General features: G+C 44.1%; 2 protein-coding genes across 2 annotated transcripts; one reads left to right on the top strand and one right to left on the bottom strand.

Moving 5' to 3' along the window:
- Nucleotides 1-3,309: 3,309 nt before the first annotated feature.
- On the bottom strand, nucleotides 3,310-4,813 carry fam136a (family with sequence similarity 136 member A). The gene is made up of 3 exons (XM_060050309.1): nucleotides 4,529-4,813; nucleotides 4,101-4,241; nucleotides 3,310-3,963 (listed from the first exon to the last, which is right to left on the bottom strand). Exons 1-3 carry the CDS (start codon nucleotides 4,613-4,615, stop codon nucleotides 3,775-3,777), a joined length of 417 nt encoding a protein of 138 aa, XP_059906292.1. The 5' UTR covers nucleotides 4,616-4,813; the 3' UTR covers nucleotides 3,310-3,774.
- Nucleotides 4,814-5,099: 286 nt separating this feature from the next.
- Nucleotides 5,100-10,737, top strand: pcyox1 (prenylcysteine oxidase 1). The gene is made up of 7 exons (XM_060050308.1): nucleotides 5,100-5,392; nucleotides 5,607-5,751; nucleotides 6,011-6,217; nucleotides 6,346-6,520; nucleotides 6,838-7,049; nucleotides 7,422-7,574; nucleotides 8,316-10,737. Exons 2-7 carry the CDS (start codon nucleotides 5,640-5,642, stop codon nucleotides 8,987-8,989), a joined length of 1,533 nt encoding a protein of 510 aa, XP_059906291.1. The 5' UTR covers nucleotides 5,100-5,392; nucleotides 5,607-5,639; the 3' UTR covers nucleotides 8,990-10,737.
- The last annotated feature ends 982 nt before the right edge of the window (nucleotides 10,738-11,719 follow it).

Here is an 11,719-nt window from a genome sequence, read left to right as displayed (position 1 = left end):
AATCATCACATTAGTTACTAGGAGACAGTTGAAGAATGAACATCTATAAAAAAAAAAAAAAAGGGCTCTTCTGAATGTTGGATGAACTCCATACTTCCTGTGCCAAAATGCTTTCCACGAGCCAAACTGCATTTGTGGACTCTGACAATCTAAACACGATTATAACTGCCAGGACAAAATGTTATCTCTTATTTGGAAATCCACTCCCATCCAAACATTTGTCCACGTCTTTCCTTGGCTGCTGTCTGGAAACGTACGCGAGTCATCGCGCTAGTCTCCTCGTTTGCACTATGAGCAATACACCACGCAAATACCTACATTGAGGTTGAAATGGTTGCGCATGTGGCCGGATTGGCCAAATCGACCCCATAAAAACCGAAAAAAACACGGCCCTGTTGTCAACACTAAAGGCGTAATGCATAGCTTGCAAACTATAATCAAAGGTTTTCGTTTCACTAAGTCCAGCCAACCGGGACATCTTTTTAGGAGACGTGGTTGGCCTCACGTTGGCTGCTGCATAACCACACAGAACTCCAGAATCTCATGCACACAATAGAATCATCTGGTTTCAAGCACGATATACTGTGTCTCCATGCATGAACCAGACTTTAAAATGTGAAAGGATGGAGGAGAGGCTCTGCTGCTGCAGCCATTCTTCAAATCATGTTTTTTTTCCCAAAGCATACATTATAAACATTTATAAAGAGAAATGATATGGCATATTCGATTCCCCTCACATGTTGTGTCCAATATTCTTAAAGGGAAAAATATGGCAAATAATCAAAAGCAAGTCAAACATTCAAAGCACATTCAAGCACAATTAATGTACTGACAGGATATAGGTCTATAGAGCTAGAAACCAGAGATCAAAGGGACAACAGTAAACAGACTGCTAATACAATGGAAGACCACCAGTAGGCCTATGAAATAGGCATATAGTGAGCTTTCTGTAGTGTTGAAGCTTGCATTTTTTAGGGTGGTCATACATTTGCAATATATTGCCACCTTTCCTCTTCTGTGCACCATTGTACACTGTATTGTATTGTATTGTATTGTATTGTATTGTATTGTATTGTATTGTATTGTAGCACTTAACTGTGTAGCAACTGCAGCAGCTGCTATCATGTCTGTAATACAGGGAATTGATTAACCTAGCGATTGTGGTACTTGCACTTGGTTCTATGAACATCCTTTCTGTACCGACAGCGATATATTGATGCACTTCTTATGACAAATGTACTTATTGTAAGTCGCTTTGGATAAAAGCGTCTGCTAAATGTAAATGTAAAATGTAAATGTAATATTGTAAGGATTATTACAATCATAACAGTATAGACAATATGTCTGGGTTTGGACAACATGGTCTCTGGATTAGAACAACAAAGCCGGGGGCCACGTTTCATAAATCATAGCGGGTCACGTGGGATTGCATCGTTGCTTATGTATGCTCAAATCAGAGCCATGAGGCATTATATGATCCCCCAAAAAGGTTTCCTCCCCTTCGGATGTGTTGTAAGGGTTGGAAGACCAAAGCTGATTGGGTGGCCAGGCTACAGCATAGTATCTGCAGGGAACGATGGAGCGTTGCATGCAGGCTCAGATAGATGCACATGAAACAGATTGAGTTCTTAATGAGTATTAGTATGATATGGTTCCCCTAACGTTGTTTGATACAAACATAAACAAACATCACATCCTACATCACACAAACATTACAAAATAAATTAAAAAAATATCTCCCCTAGCCTCGGGCAACAATATAATTTACATTGTATTGGTGAAGCATTTAATGCAGAAATTTAAATATATAAAGCTGCTTTGGTCTAATGCTTTGGTGCATTAGTGAGCAGCAGGACTCAATAGGGAGGTTGGTTTCACTAGGTTGCATTAGTGAGCAGCAGGAGTGGAAGGGAGGTTGGTTTCACTAATGCATCAGTGAGCAGCAGGAGTTGTTAGGGAGGTTGGTGTGACTTGTGCATCACTGAGCAGCTGGAGTTGATAGGGAGGTTGGTGTCACTAGTGCATTAGTGCGGCGTAGGAGTTGATTAGTAGGAGGACAACAGTACTCATGTAGTTCTTACATACCATCAGATTCTCCCGGGAGCGCAAGAATGTGAATATTTTTTTAACATTTCCACTCAGTTCTCTGGAACACCAGACAAACGGACAGACACACCCACACACACAGACACACACACATCCATGGACGCAGACACACAGACACACACAAACGCAAGCAGACAGATATACTGGCACCTGCAACCACTCTCGCAGACGGACACATACACGCACAGCAAACACACAAACACACACACACACACACACACACACACACACACACACACACACACACACACACACACACACACACACACACACACACACACACACACACACACACACACACACACACACACACACAGCTAGTGCAGAGCGGTGATCTGGATGTACTTTCTGTGCGTGCTCATAAATTGATTGAAATGTGGTCATGGGCAGTGCAGAGCTACACATCTGCAAGCAATCAAGCCGGTTCTCCACGTCGCTGCTGTTCTCCGTCATCTGTGTGCAACTGAAAACGAAAAACAAAAAGGAGAAACCTCTTCCAAAGACTTTCATAAACAACTTCTTCCTACCCTCCTCCTTTCTTTAACCTGCCAGGATACATCTGGCCGTGTAGTGAAACTAAATTGTGTGAGTGAATCATATTTTCACTTCTTAATGATAACACAAATGGAGAGGGGGTGGGGGGGACTTTTCGTTTTTGCCACGGACTCTTACTCCAGTGAAAGTGGACCACACAACCCTCCACTCTCTCTCAACACTTGGCTGCCTACACCTGTGTGCCAGCCTGAGCCCACTAACCTCAGCCTAACATTTAGACCTACACGGGGAACCTCTTGATGCCCACAGCATATAGGCTGTGCAGGATCAGAAATGTTCCTACACACAGAAACCCCCCCCCCCCCCAGACACACACACACTGACACAGACAGACAAACACAATCTGGTGGACTACGTGGCACGCAGCACGCGTTGTCCACCAGGAGGAGAAAGAGGGGGAGGAGGAGGAAGAGGAGGAGCCTTCTAATTAGACTCTCTTAACCCTGGCTCTGGAGTACCCTCGTCAGTCTGGGCTCATGCAGTGAGACGAGGAGGACCAGCCTAGAAATTAGTGATTGTTTCTATTACTGAATTATATTTATACAGTGAGTGCACATTTTTATGATTCTGTCGTCGGTTTATATACTAACTGATGTGTGACGTCGACTCTTAAATAGGTCTCATATCTGTTCACAAAGAATGTCGAGGTAAGAGGTGGCTAAGAAAGTTTTATTTGCAGTATTTTTAATATGTTGTCATTGAAGAGTGAATAAATAAACATGAATGTGGATGTGTATTCTCATTTAAGTAGCACCCGTTTCCCTCATAACTTCAGACACAAAGATAAAACATGGGGAAACCTTTTCAATGCAATGAAAAAGCCATACAACGTTCAACTTTCACTTCACAGGGCAGGTACAGATGACAAATACAACTGGTCACTGAGCAAAGGACTCAGAGTGATGGGAGTATTTTTCTAACATGTATTTAAATGACAACCTCTTCCTTAACCGCATACGGTAACCACGACCAGTTCACTGGTATCCTCTGACCTTCAAGTCCCATTTTTCTTCCTATAGTTTCAGTAACCCACCAGTCAGCTCATAGTGAGACATAATGCAGGTTGTGTTGGACTTGAAGTTAACCAGCAGCAGTGGTCATATTGGATCCCCCTCACTGCGGGATAGCGTCCAGGTTGTCCCTGAGCCTGCGGGTCATGCTGGGCACCAGGTTCATGTGGTCATCCACGCAGCTGCCGACGCAGCGGTCCATCAGGGCCCTCACAGCGGGCTCCTTGGCCCCCGAGTCAAACAGGTCCTTGGCCTTGTCGCTGCAGTGCATCGTACACCTGGCCAGGCGGTCCTGGACACACAGGGAAAGAAATACACAAACTTTAACAGTCTATTTTCTCTGCGAAACAACAGTTTGTAATAGTTCTTAACTTGTGACGCTGTAATGTTTAAGAAATGTAGATACCGCCCCAATACCAATTCACTCACCTGAAATTTCTCGAGTTCTGATGTCACAAGTCCCTGAGCCTGGGCCAGCGGGGTGTGACAGTGTTCGATACACTGGTGCACCTGGGACATGGAGTCCGACGACCTGTCACAGCAGTCTGCGCTGCATTTGAACATAAGTCCCTGACGGAAGGATGCACATAAGCACATGAACACATGAAGTTAGATTCATGGGAAGGTCATATTCATTAATTCATTGGGAAGGGGGCTGCTGTGTGGATGGAAGTCGGAATCACGTGAAGGTGATATTCATTCATTCAGTTGGTTGTTGCTGTCTGAATGGAAGGAGGATTCACGTGAAGGTATTCATCCATTCATTGCTGCTGGTGGCTGCTGTGTGGAACGGGTGGTTTTTCCGTTGCATGCATAGTAGAAGTGCATTAAATGTCTATTTGTGATTTATCACCTACTTGCATTTTGCGGATATGGTCCCTCTCTAAGCTCTGCACCATATCTTCAACCACAGTCTGTATGCGTGCCTGATGCGCCTCTGCCATCTTTTGAAATGAATTGAATTATACTCCGTTGAAAATGAAAGAGATCGGTTGTGACCAATCTGAAATGTAAGACCTATTCGATTCGTTTGTGTTTATACGTTTACAATAACTAAGGTCACCTCCCTGTCAGCATGTTCTTAAAGCGCTGCTGCCTCGTATCCGGTTTTCTTCCTCTGTTGGTTCATGTAAACATTCCGGTTCCGTTTCAATTGGAGGATTTTCAAAATAGAATTTGAGTTCCATTAGCTTGTAATGTTTACAAAAAAACACAAAACATGATACTGACGTTCTAGTAACTTGTCAAAATGCCTCTCATTCAAACTATAATTTTAAACGTTTTGTGTTGATGAATTCCAATACAATTCCAGATTAGAAGGCATTGAATGTGTGCGAAAGCTTGGAAACGTATTATGTTAAACAGCAAAGAAGACGAACAACTCTTAATGTGAAGTCCATGCGATATTATCACCGGAATTCTTGTATATGTATAGCCACTTTAACTTGACAGTGTTTAGACGCTAGCAACTCCAGAAGTAAACTTCGTTCAAAGTGTTTATGTATTATTCTACCAGTATATTGGTTAAAAAAGGGTACTGGGCACAGCTTTTGCAGTTTAATATCCGTAGTTTATTACCCTTCGTTTAATACCGTTGCTTTGAAATCGTGAGTGTGATGTCGCTAGAGTAATATCGTAAGTTGCAGACATTAGTTGAGTATCTTGGAGGTGGTTGATCCACTATTCGTCCTAACGTGACTCCTACAGGTCACTGGTCACAGGTAAGTGGACCTCCAGAGAGACACTGAGCTGTCATCTACTACATCATGGATTTTGGTCACTAGGACCAGTCTTCACTTTGATGTTGAAATTCAGTGGGATGTACTTATTTAATAAATCCATGCACGATCACTATATTCTATTGACATGATCTTTGACCAAAGCTCTGGAGGAAGTATTTCCTTACTGGTGACGTTCATATGTCTCCTTTCCCAGATGCCTATGACTGATGATTATTAAATTTGCACAATGAGTATAAAGACCGTATCGCTGAGGACGATCCTGTTCCTGGGGCTCTGTCAGGCCGGCCGGAGGACCCTAGCATCCGACCCTGGACTGCGAGAACAACCTAAAAGAATAGGTAACACGGCCCTTGATCTACTGCTACAAAATAATGCTTTACAAAAATAACATTTCATTTTTCAAAAGCATGTTGTTAAGCCGAGCAGCTTTTAATGTGTCAGGTCACTTTTACCATTTTTTAATGTGTATTATCTCTTTGACCAGCTTTTAATGTGTGATTTCTCTTTGACCAGCTATATTATACAGTGTATATTTTACCAGCTTTCAATGTGTAATGTCTCTTTTTTCAGCTTTTAATGTGTAGTGTGTCTTAACAGCTGTGGTGGGGGCCGGCATTGGGGGTACTGCAACAGCCTACTTCCTGAGGCAGGAGTTCGGCGTGGGGGTGAAGATCGATGTGTTTGAGCCTGAGAACGTGGGCGGACGGCTAGCCACGGTGAAGATGGGGGACCAGGAATATGAGACCGGTGGTTCCGTGATCCATCCCTTAAACCTTCACATGAAGCACTTTATAGACAACCTCGGTATGGCTACTAAACACTTTCAAAGACGATTGAATATATCTGTATGAATCAGTGGAATTAATCGGATAGATCATTGTAATTGGATTGTATTCATACTTGGACAATTCATGGTCATTTGATTTCAATAGGTATAAGTCAAAGGGAAAATGTTCCTTCCAAAATGGCCATCTTCGACGGGAAGGAGCTGACCTTCGAAGAGAGCGACTGGTTTATTGTCAACATGTTGCGTATGCTGTGGCGCTACGGCTTTAACTTCCTGCGCATGCAGATGTGGGTGGAAGGTGTCCTCGATAAGTTCATGAGGTAAGGCCAACCGTAGTCTCACTCCAACTTGTTAACGTTATTCTGAACTAGAAGCCTCACAGTGCAGTTTCCATGAAAAAGAGGAGAGGACAGTGTTGTGATTAGGGTGTCAAACTCCCAGGGTTAAATCACCGATGTACTCACCCTGAAGGGCCTCCTAGACAAGATGACCCCCTAACACCTACCTGCTCCTTAACGGCATCTGTCTGAACCCACTGAAAGTTTTTTTTAGTTTTCTAAAATACTATATGAATATAAAATGGTGAGCTGTCCTATGGAGTGTATTAATGTGGTGACGTGGTCCACTGTCCCTGCAGGATCTACCAGTACCAGCAGTTTGGCTACTCCTTCTCCACGGTGGAGCAGCTTCTGCACGCCATGGGGGGCGACAGCTTCCTCACGCTGGCCAATCAGACGCTGGAGGAGGCCATGCTAGGCGAGGGCTTCTCCCAGGTCTTCCTGAACAACATCGTGGCGCCCATCACACGGGTCAACTACGGTCAGAGTGTCCGTGTCAACGGCTTTGTCGGTATGCCCCTCCCCCTCCATCACACCCGGTTGAGAGAAGGGTCAAGTCGTTCTGTTTTAATTGTGGCCTTTGCGACTTCACAATGTGAGTGGGGCCTCTTAGACTTCTCCGACACCTCCCTGGTGGCGAAGGGTAACCGCTGGTCGGCTGGAGTTGAAATGGCGTGCAATCACTGATCCGACTTACACTGTGTGGTAATACGGGCGCTCATAGTTCTCTCATTCACCACCGTCCCTTCTTCAAAGTGTGTGTGTGTGTGTGTGTGTGTGTGTGTGTGTGTGTGTGTGTGTGTGTGTGTGTGTGTGTGTGTGTGTGTGTGTGTGTGTGTGTGTGTGTGTGTGTGTGTGTGTGTGTGTGTGTGTGCCTCTGTAGGTGCTGTGTCGCTGGCTGGGGCAGACTCTGGTCTGTGGGCCGTGGACGGGGGCAATAAGATGGTGTGTTCAGGGCTGCTGTACCACAGCAGGGCTGAGCTCATTCCCGCACGCGTCGCCTCCATTTCGGTCAAAGTTAGACCATCCAAGGCGGGTAAGGTGTGCCGTTTGTCTTGTACTATATTATACTGTAGTAAACTTTACTTTACTGTTCTATACTGCACTGGCAGCCTATACTGAACTGTACTATATTATTCTATACTGTAAAGTATTATATATTTACTTTATTGTACTCTAAGGTACTGTATTGTTTCGGCATTAATGAACTGCTTAGAAATGTTAACTGTATGGTATAATGACGAGTAGGGCTGGGTATATCCAGGTACCTCACAATTCAATTTGATTCTTTAGGTCTTCATTCGATTCTATTTCGATTCGATATTGATCCAATTGCTTCGATATCGATTCAATAATACGTGCAGATGACAAAAATACCTAAATATTATTTAGAATTAACCATTTCAAAATGAATTAACCATTTCATTTTGCTTTAACTATCAAAAAGGGAATACACAATTGTATAGTATTGTTCCCTGAGCTAAACTTGCAGCATAAAAGTAATAATCATAACATGGACAAATGTAAAAGGGCATGTACATTTAGGCATGCTCGCTTCTAGAGTATAATGAAAAATGTCTCTATTGATATTTTTACCCAGCCCTAATGACTAGTGTGTTCGACACTCAGCCAAAAGGGTACTGGGTTTGATCCCCAATGTACACAGTCTACATTGAGGCTTGTTTTTTATGAGCATACGTTTGTCTTTCCTTGAAGAACTTTTAGCACAATGTCTTCAAACCAGTGACGCCTCTTCTTTTTTCCCGCCCGCCCCCAGGCACCACAACCAGCTTCTACGAGGTGAACTATGTCGGGGTCTCCGGCCCCGCCCACTCCCTGTACGACATCGTCATCGTGGCCACGCCCCTCCACACGGGCAAGTCGGACATCAGCTTCCCGGGCTTCTCCCCGCCCATCCCGTCGCACTACCCGGGCCGCTTCCACCAGACGGTGTCCACCCTGGTGCACGGCCTGCTCAACGTCTCCTACCTGGGCACCCGCCAGAAGCCGTCCGACTTCACCGTGTCCGACGTGCTGACCACGGACGCCGAGGGCTGCTTCCTGAACAGCCTGAGCTCCGTGGACCCCGTCACCATCCCCCCGGGGTACCGCCGGCCCCCCGCCAGCACGCCCTCCGTCTGGAAGATCTTCTCCCCGCGGCCGCTCACCGAGGCGCAGCTGGACGCCGTCTTCCTGTCCCGGGACTCCGGGGCGTCGGAGACCCGCTGGCTGGCGTACCCGGCGTACCGGCCGCCGCACCGCCGGACCCCGCCCTTCGTGCTCCACGACCGGCTGTACTACCTGAACGCCGTGGAGTGGGCGGCCAGCGCCATGGAGATGAGCGCCATCGCCGCGCGCAACGCCGCCCTGCTGGCGCACCACCGCTGGCACGCGCTGACCGGCAAGATCGACCAGGAGGACCTGCACGTGCGCCTCCGGGGGGAGCTGTGAGGGGGAGGGGTTAGGGGAGGGAGGGAGGGAGGGAGGGAGTACGATACGACCGGGCCTGATCCACTTTTTTATTTTCTTCGTTGCACTGAAGATGTAAGCAAACTGGAGCTTGTTTGGTGTACTGTATTTTGCTGTATTTTTTATTTGGCTATTAATTGAGGTAAAATACTACTTAAAGTACTTCCGCTCAATTTGAATTTCCCTTCAGTACTAGGTCTTGGTCTGCGGCATGTTAGTGGGTTTTCTCTGTCTACATTTTGCGAACAGAGGGAGTGGCTGAGATCTATGACGTTAAAGTCAGCTCTCGTTGACAGACATCTACACGCACGGTGATTGGTTTGTTTACAGCCTGCACGCAACGTGATTCGTTAGCGATTGGTTATGGCCGATCCAGAGGGTCACTGGGAAGATCCAATAGTTTTAAACTTCAACAGACACCCGCCTTCAAGTATCTGAAGAGGGATTATTGTGATTCAAGGATCATTAGAAATACATCCAGATAAGTCGAGATGAGATAATACTCAATGGATCCGAAATTTCAGGACATAATATTGAAGAATTAAATTACAATTATTATTTAAAATAAATTGATATATTTTCAACCTGGTAAAAAGGAAGGAGTAAATTAATAATGAAAAACACTCCAAAGCATGATAAAAAAAATGCACAGTGATGCCTGGGAAGCAACGATATTCGAGCCACAGCAGTATCAATCTGTCAATATTGATATTCCTCTTCCATTCCTATTGAGGAACATTCTTATCAGGTAACGGTGGAACAACACCATGTACTTTCATGTGTAGGTGCTGTCATGTGACCAGGGCACTTGGTTTATGCTGCTCTGGGGAACTGGCTCCCTGCTTGAATCATGTGGATTATGCAAAGTTGTTAAAAATGTCTCTCTCGTGCTGTCACACACAACAAGAGAACATATTATAGTCGGTTAAAACAGTGTAGTCCTTTGACTTAGTCATTCAATGTGTCGTTAACTAATAACCCACATATGTTTCGGATTGACTAATGTTGTTTTTTTACAACATGATAATAACTCCCTTTTGGCATACTACTGAATTCAATTAAAACCTTTATTTAATCAGGCAAGTCTCATTGAGTTACAACAGTGTCTTGTATCTTTATGAGACGTGTGAGTTGTAAATTCTATTTTCATAGCGGGATTAGGGGTCCCTGTTATTCTAACAGTGTACAGAAGCCGTCACAGAGGGAAGTCCATCACACTGACTGTTTTAGAAAAGCATTACATACTTTCCTGCTGTTGGTTTTCATGTTGTGGTGCCTTAAATCTACAAGACAATCTTTATTTCATCAAATGATGTAAATAATGCAATTTCTACTGGGATAGAGTCCACCAATACACTTATATACAAGAAATGAATGAAGCTTTAGCTTATAAAAAGATAACAATTCTAGTACATTCCTAGCATGAGGGCTCCATTTCTCCTTTTAATCACTGGAGGGAAGACCACTTGTAGTTTTAATGTTTTCTAAGAGCCTTTGAACGATGGTCTGTTTAGAGACGTAGCAATATATAATAATTGATAGTGCACTTTAATCCGCCAAATAGTGTGTTCGTTTTTTATTTTATACAATTGAGTCCCATCTAAAACCAAACCAATTGAACTAACAAAAATACGGATGGAACCGGAAAAGAAAAGAATAAAAATCTTCTGGGAAGTTTGACCCATGATGTCTGGAGTTTTAAATGTTTACAATAAAGTAATGAGATGTTAGATGTGTATTGTCTTTCTAAGAGCTTTTTTTATATTTTTGCGAGACCTGTTTTGCGTGAGTGAGAGTGCAAGACAAGGAAATACAATTGATTTAAAATGTACGATTATAAATCAATTGATTAAAATAAATTGGTAAATTCCTATCACTTGGCACAGGCACATATATTAAAGTTCTAGTCATTTATGACGTTTGTATGGTTCACAAGTGCTTGGGCCTTAGTTTACTTCTGTAAAAATATCCTTTAGTATTTTGTAATTACTATTTATGTGGTTCCTTTTGCATTGCCAAAATTATTCTCTTCTCTTAAGTGTATTATAAGGGAATAGAATCCCTAGGCAAATATGCAAAAGGTATGGAAAACCTTAATTTGAAATGGAAATTGTATGGCAGCCTGCACAATGTGTGATAAAATGTCTCATGGGAACGACCTTTACTTTGGCCTACTGTGGCGTCACTGTTTTCATCCCTTAAAAAAATAAAAACAGGAAGCGCCCGTTGTTTATTTACTTTTGTTTCATCCCTTTCCCCCCAGCATGCAAAGAGCAACATGGCAGCGGGAGGCGTGTGACCCGGCAGCACACAATGGCCCCCATTGAAGGCCTGAATGAGCCGGCTGTGTGTGTGGTGTCTGCTGGGGACGTGCGGCCCAGCTGGCATCTGTTCAGGTAGCGGATGGGACAATGGTACCACCGCCGCCAAGCATGTGATGAGATGATATAAGAGGCTGACGACAGCCCCCTGGTCCTCAATGTTGGACCGGGCTACACACCTGCCACTCACAGATCTCTCCATCCCTGAGATAACCCCTTTGTGGATCATTGTTGACCAGCATTGTCAGAAACCCAAGCCAAGATGAAGTCTCTGGTACCTCTGTTTCTCTTCCTAGCTTTGGCTGGATTCCAGACGGGTAAGAACGATGCATGATAACATTGAGTTATTTATTAGTTATGTATTTCGTTAACGGTCATAACAGAGAAGGAT

This window comes from Gadus macrocephalus, chromosome 4, assembly GCF_031168955.1.
Source record: "Gadus macrocephalus chromosome 4, ASM3116895v1".
Classification (NCBI taxonomy): Eukaryota; Metazoa; Chordata; class Actinopteri; order Gadiformes; family Gadidae; genus Gadus; species Gadus macrocephalus.
Note: the sequence above shows the minus strand (reverse complement) of the source record. Positions and strands in the feature narration are given on the sequence as shown.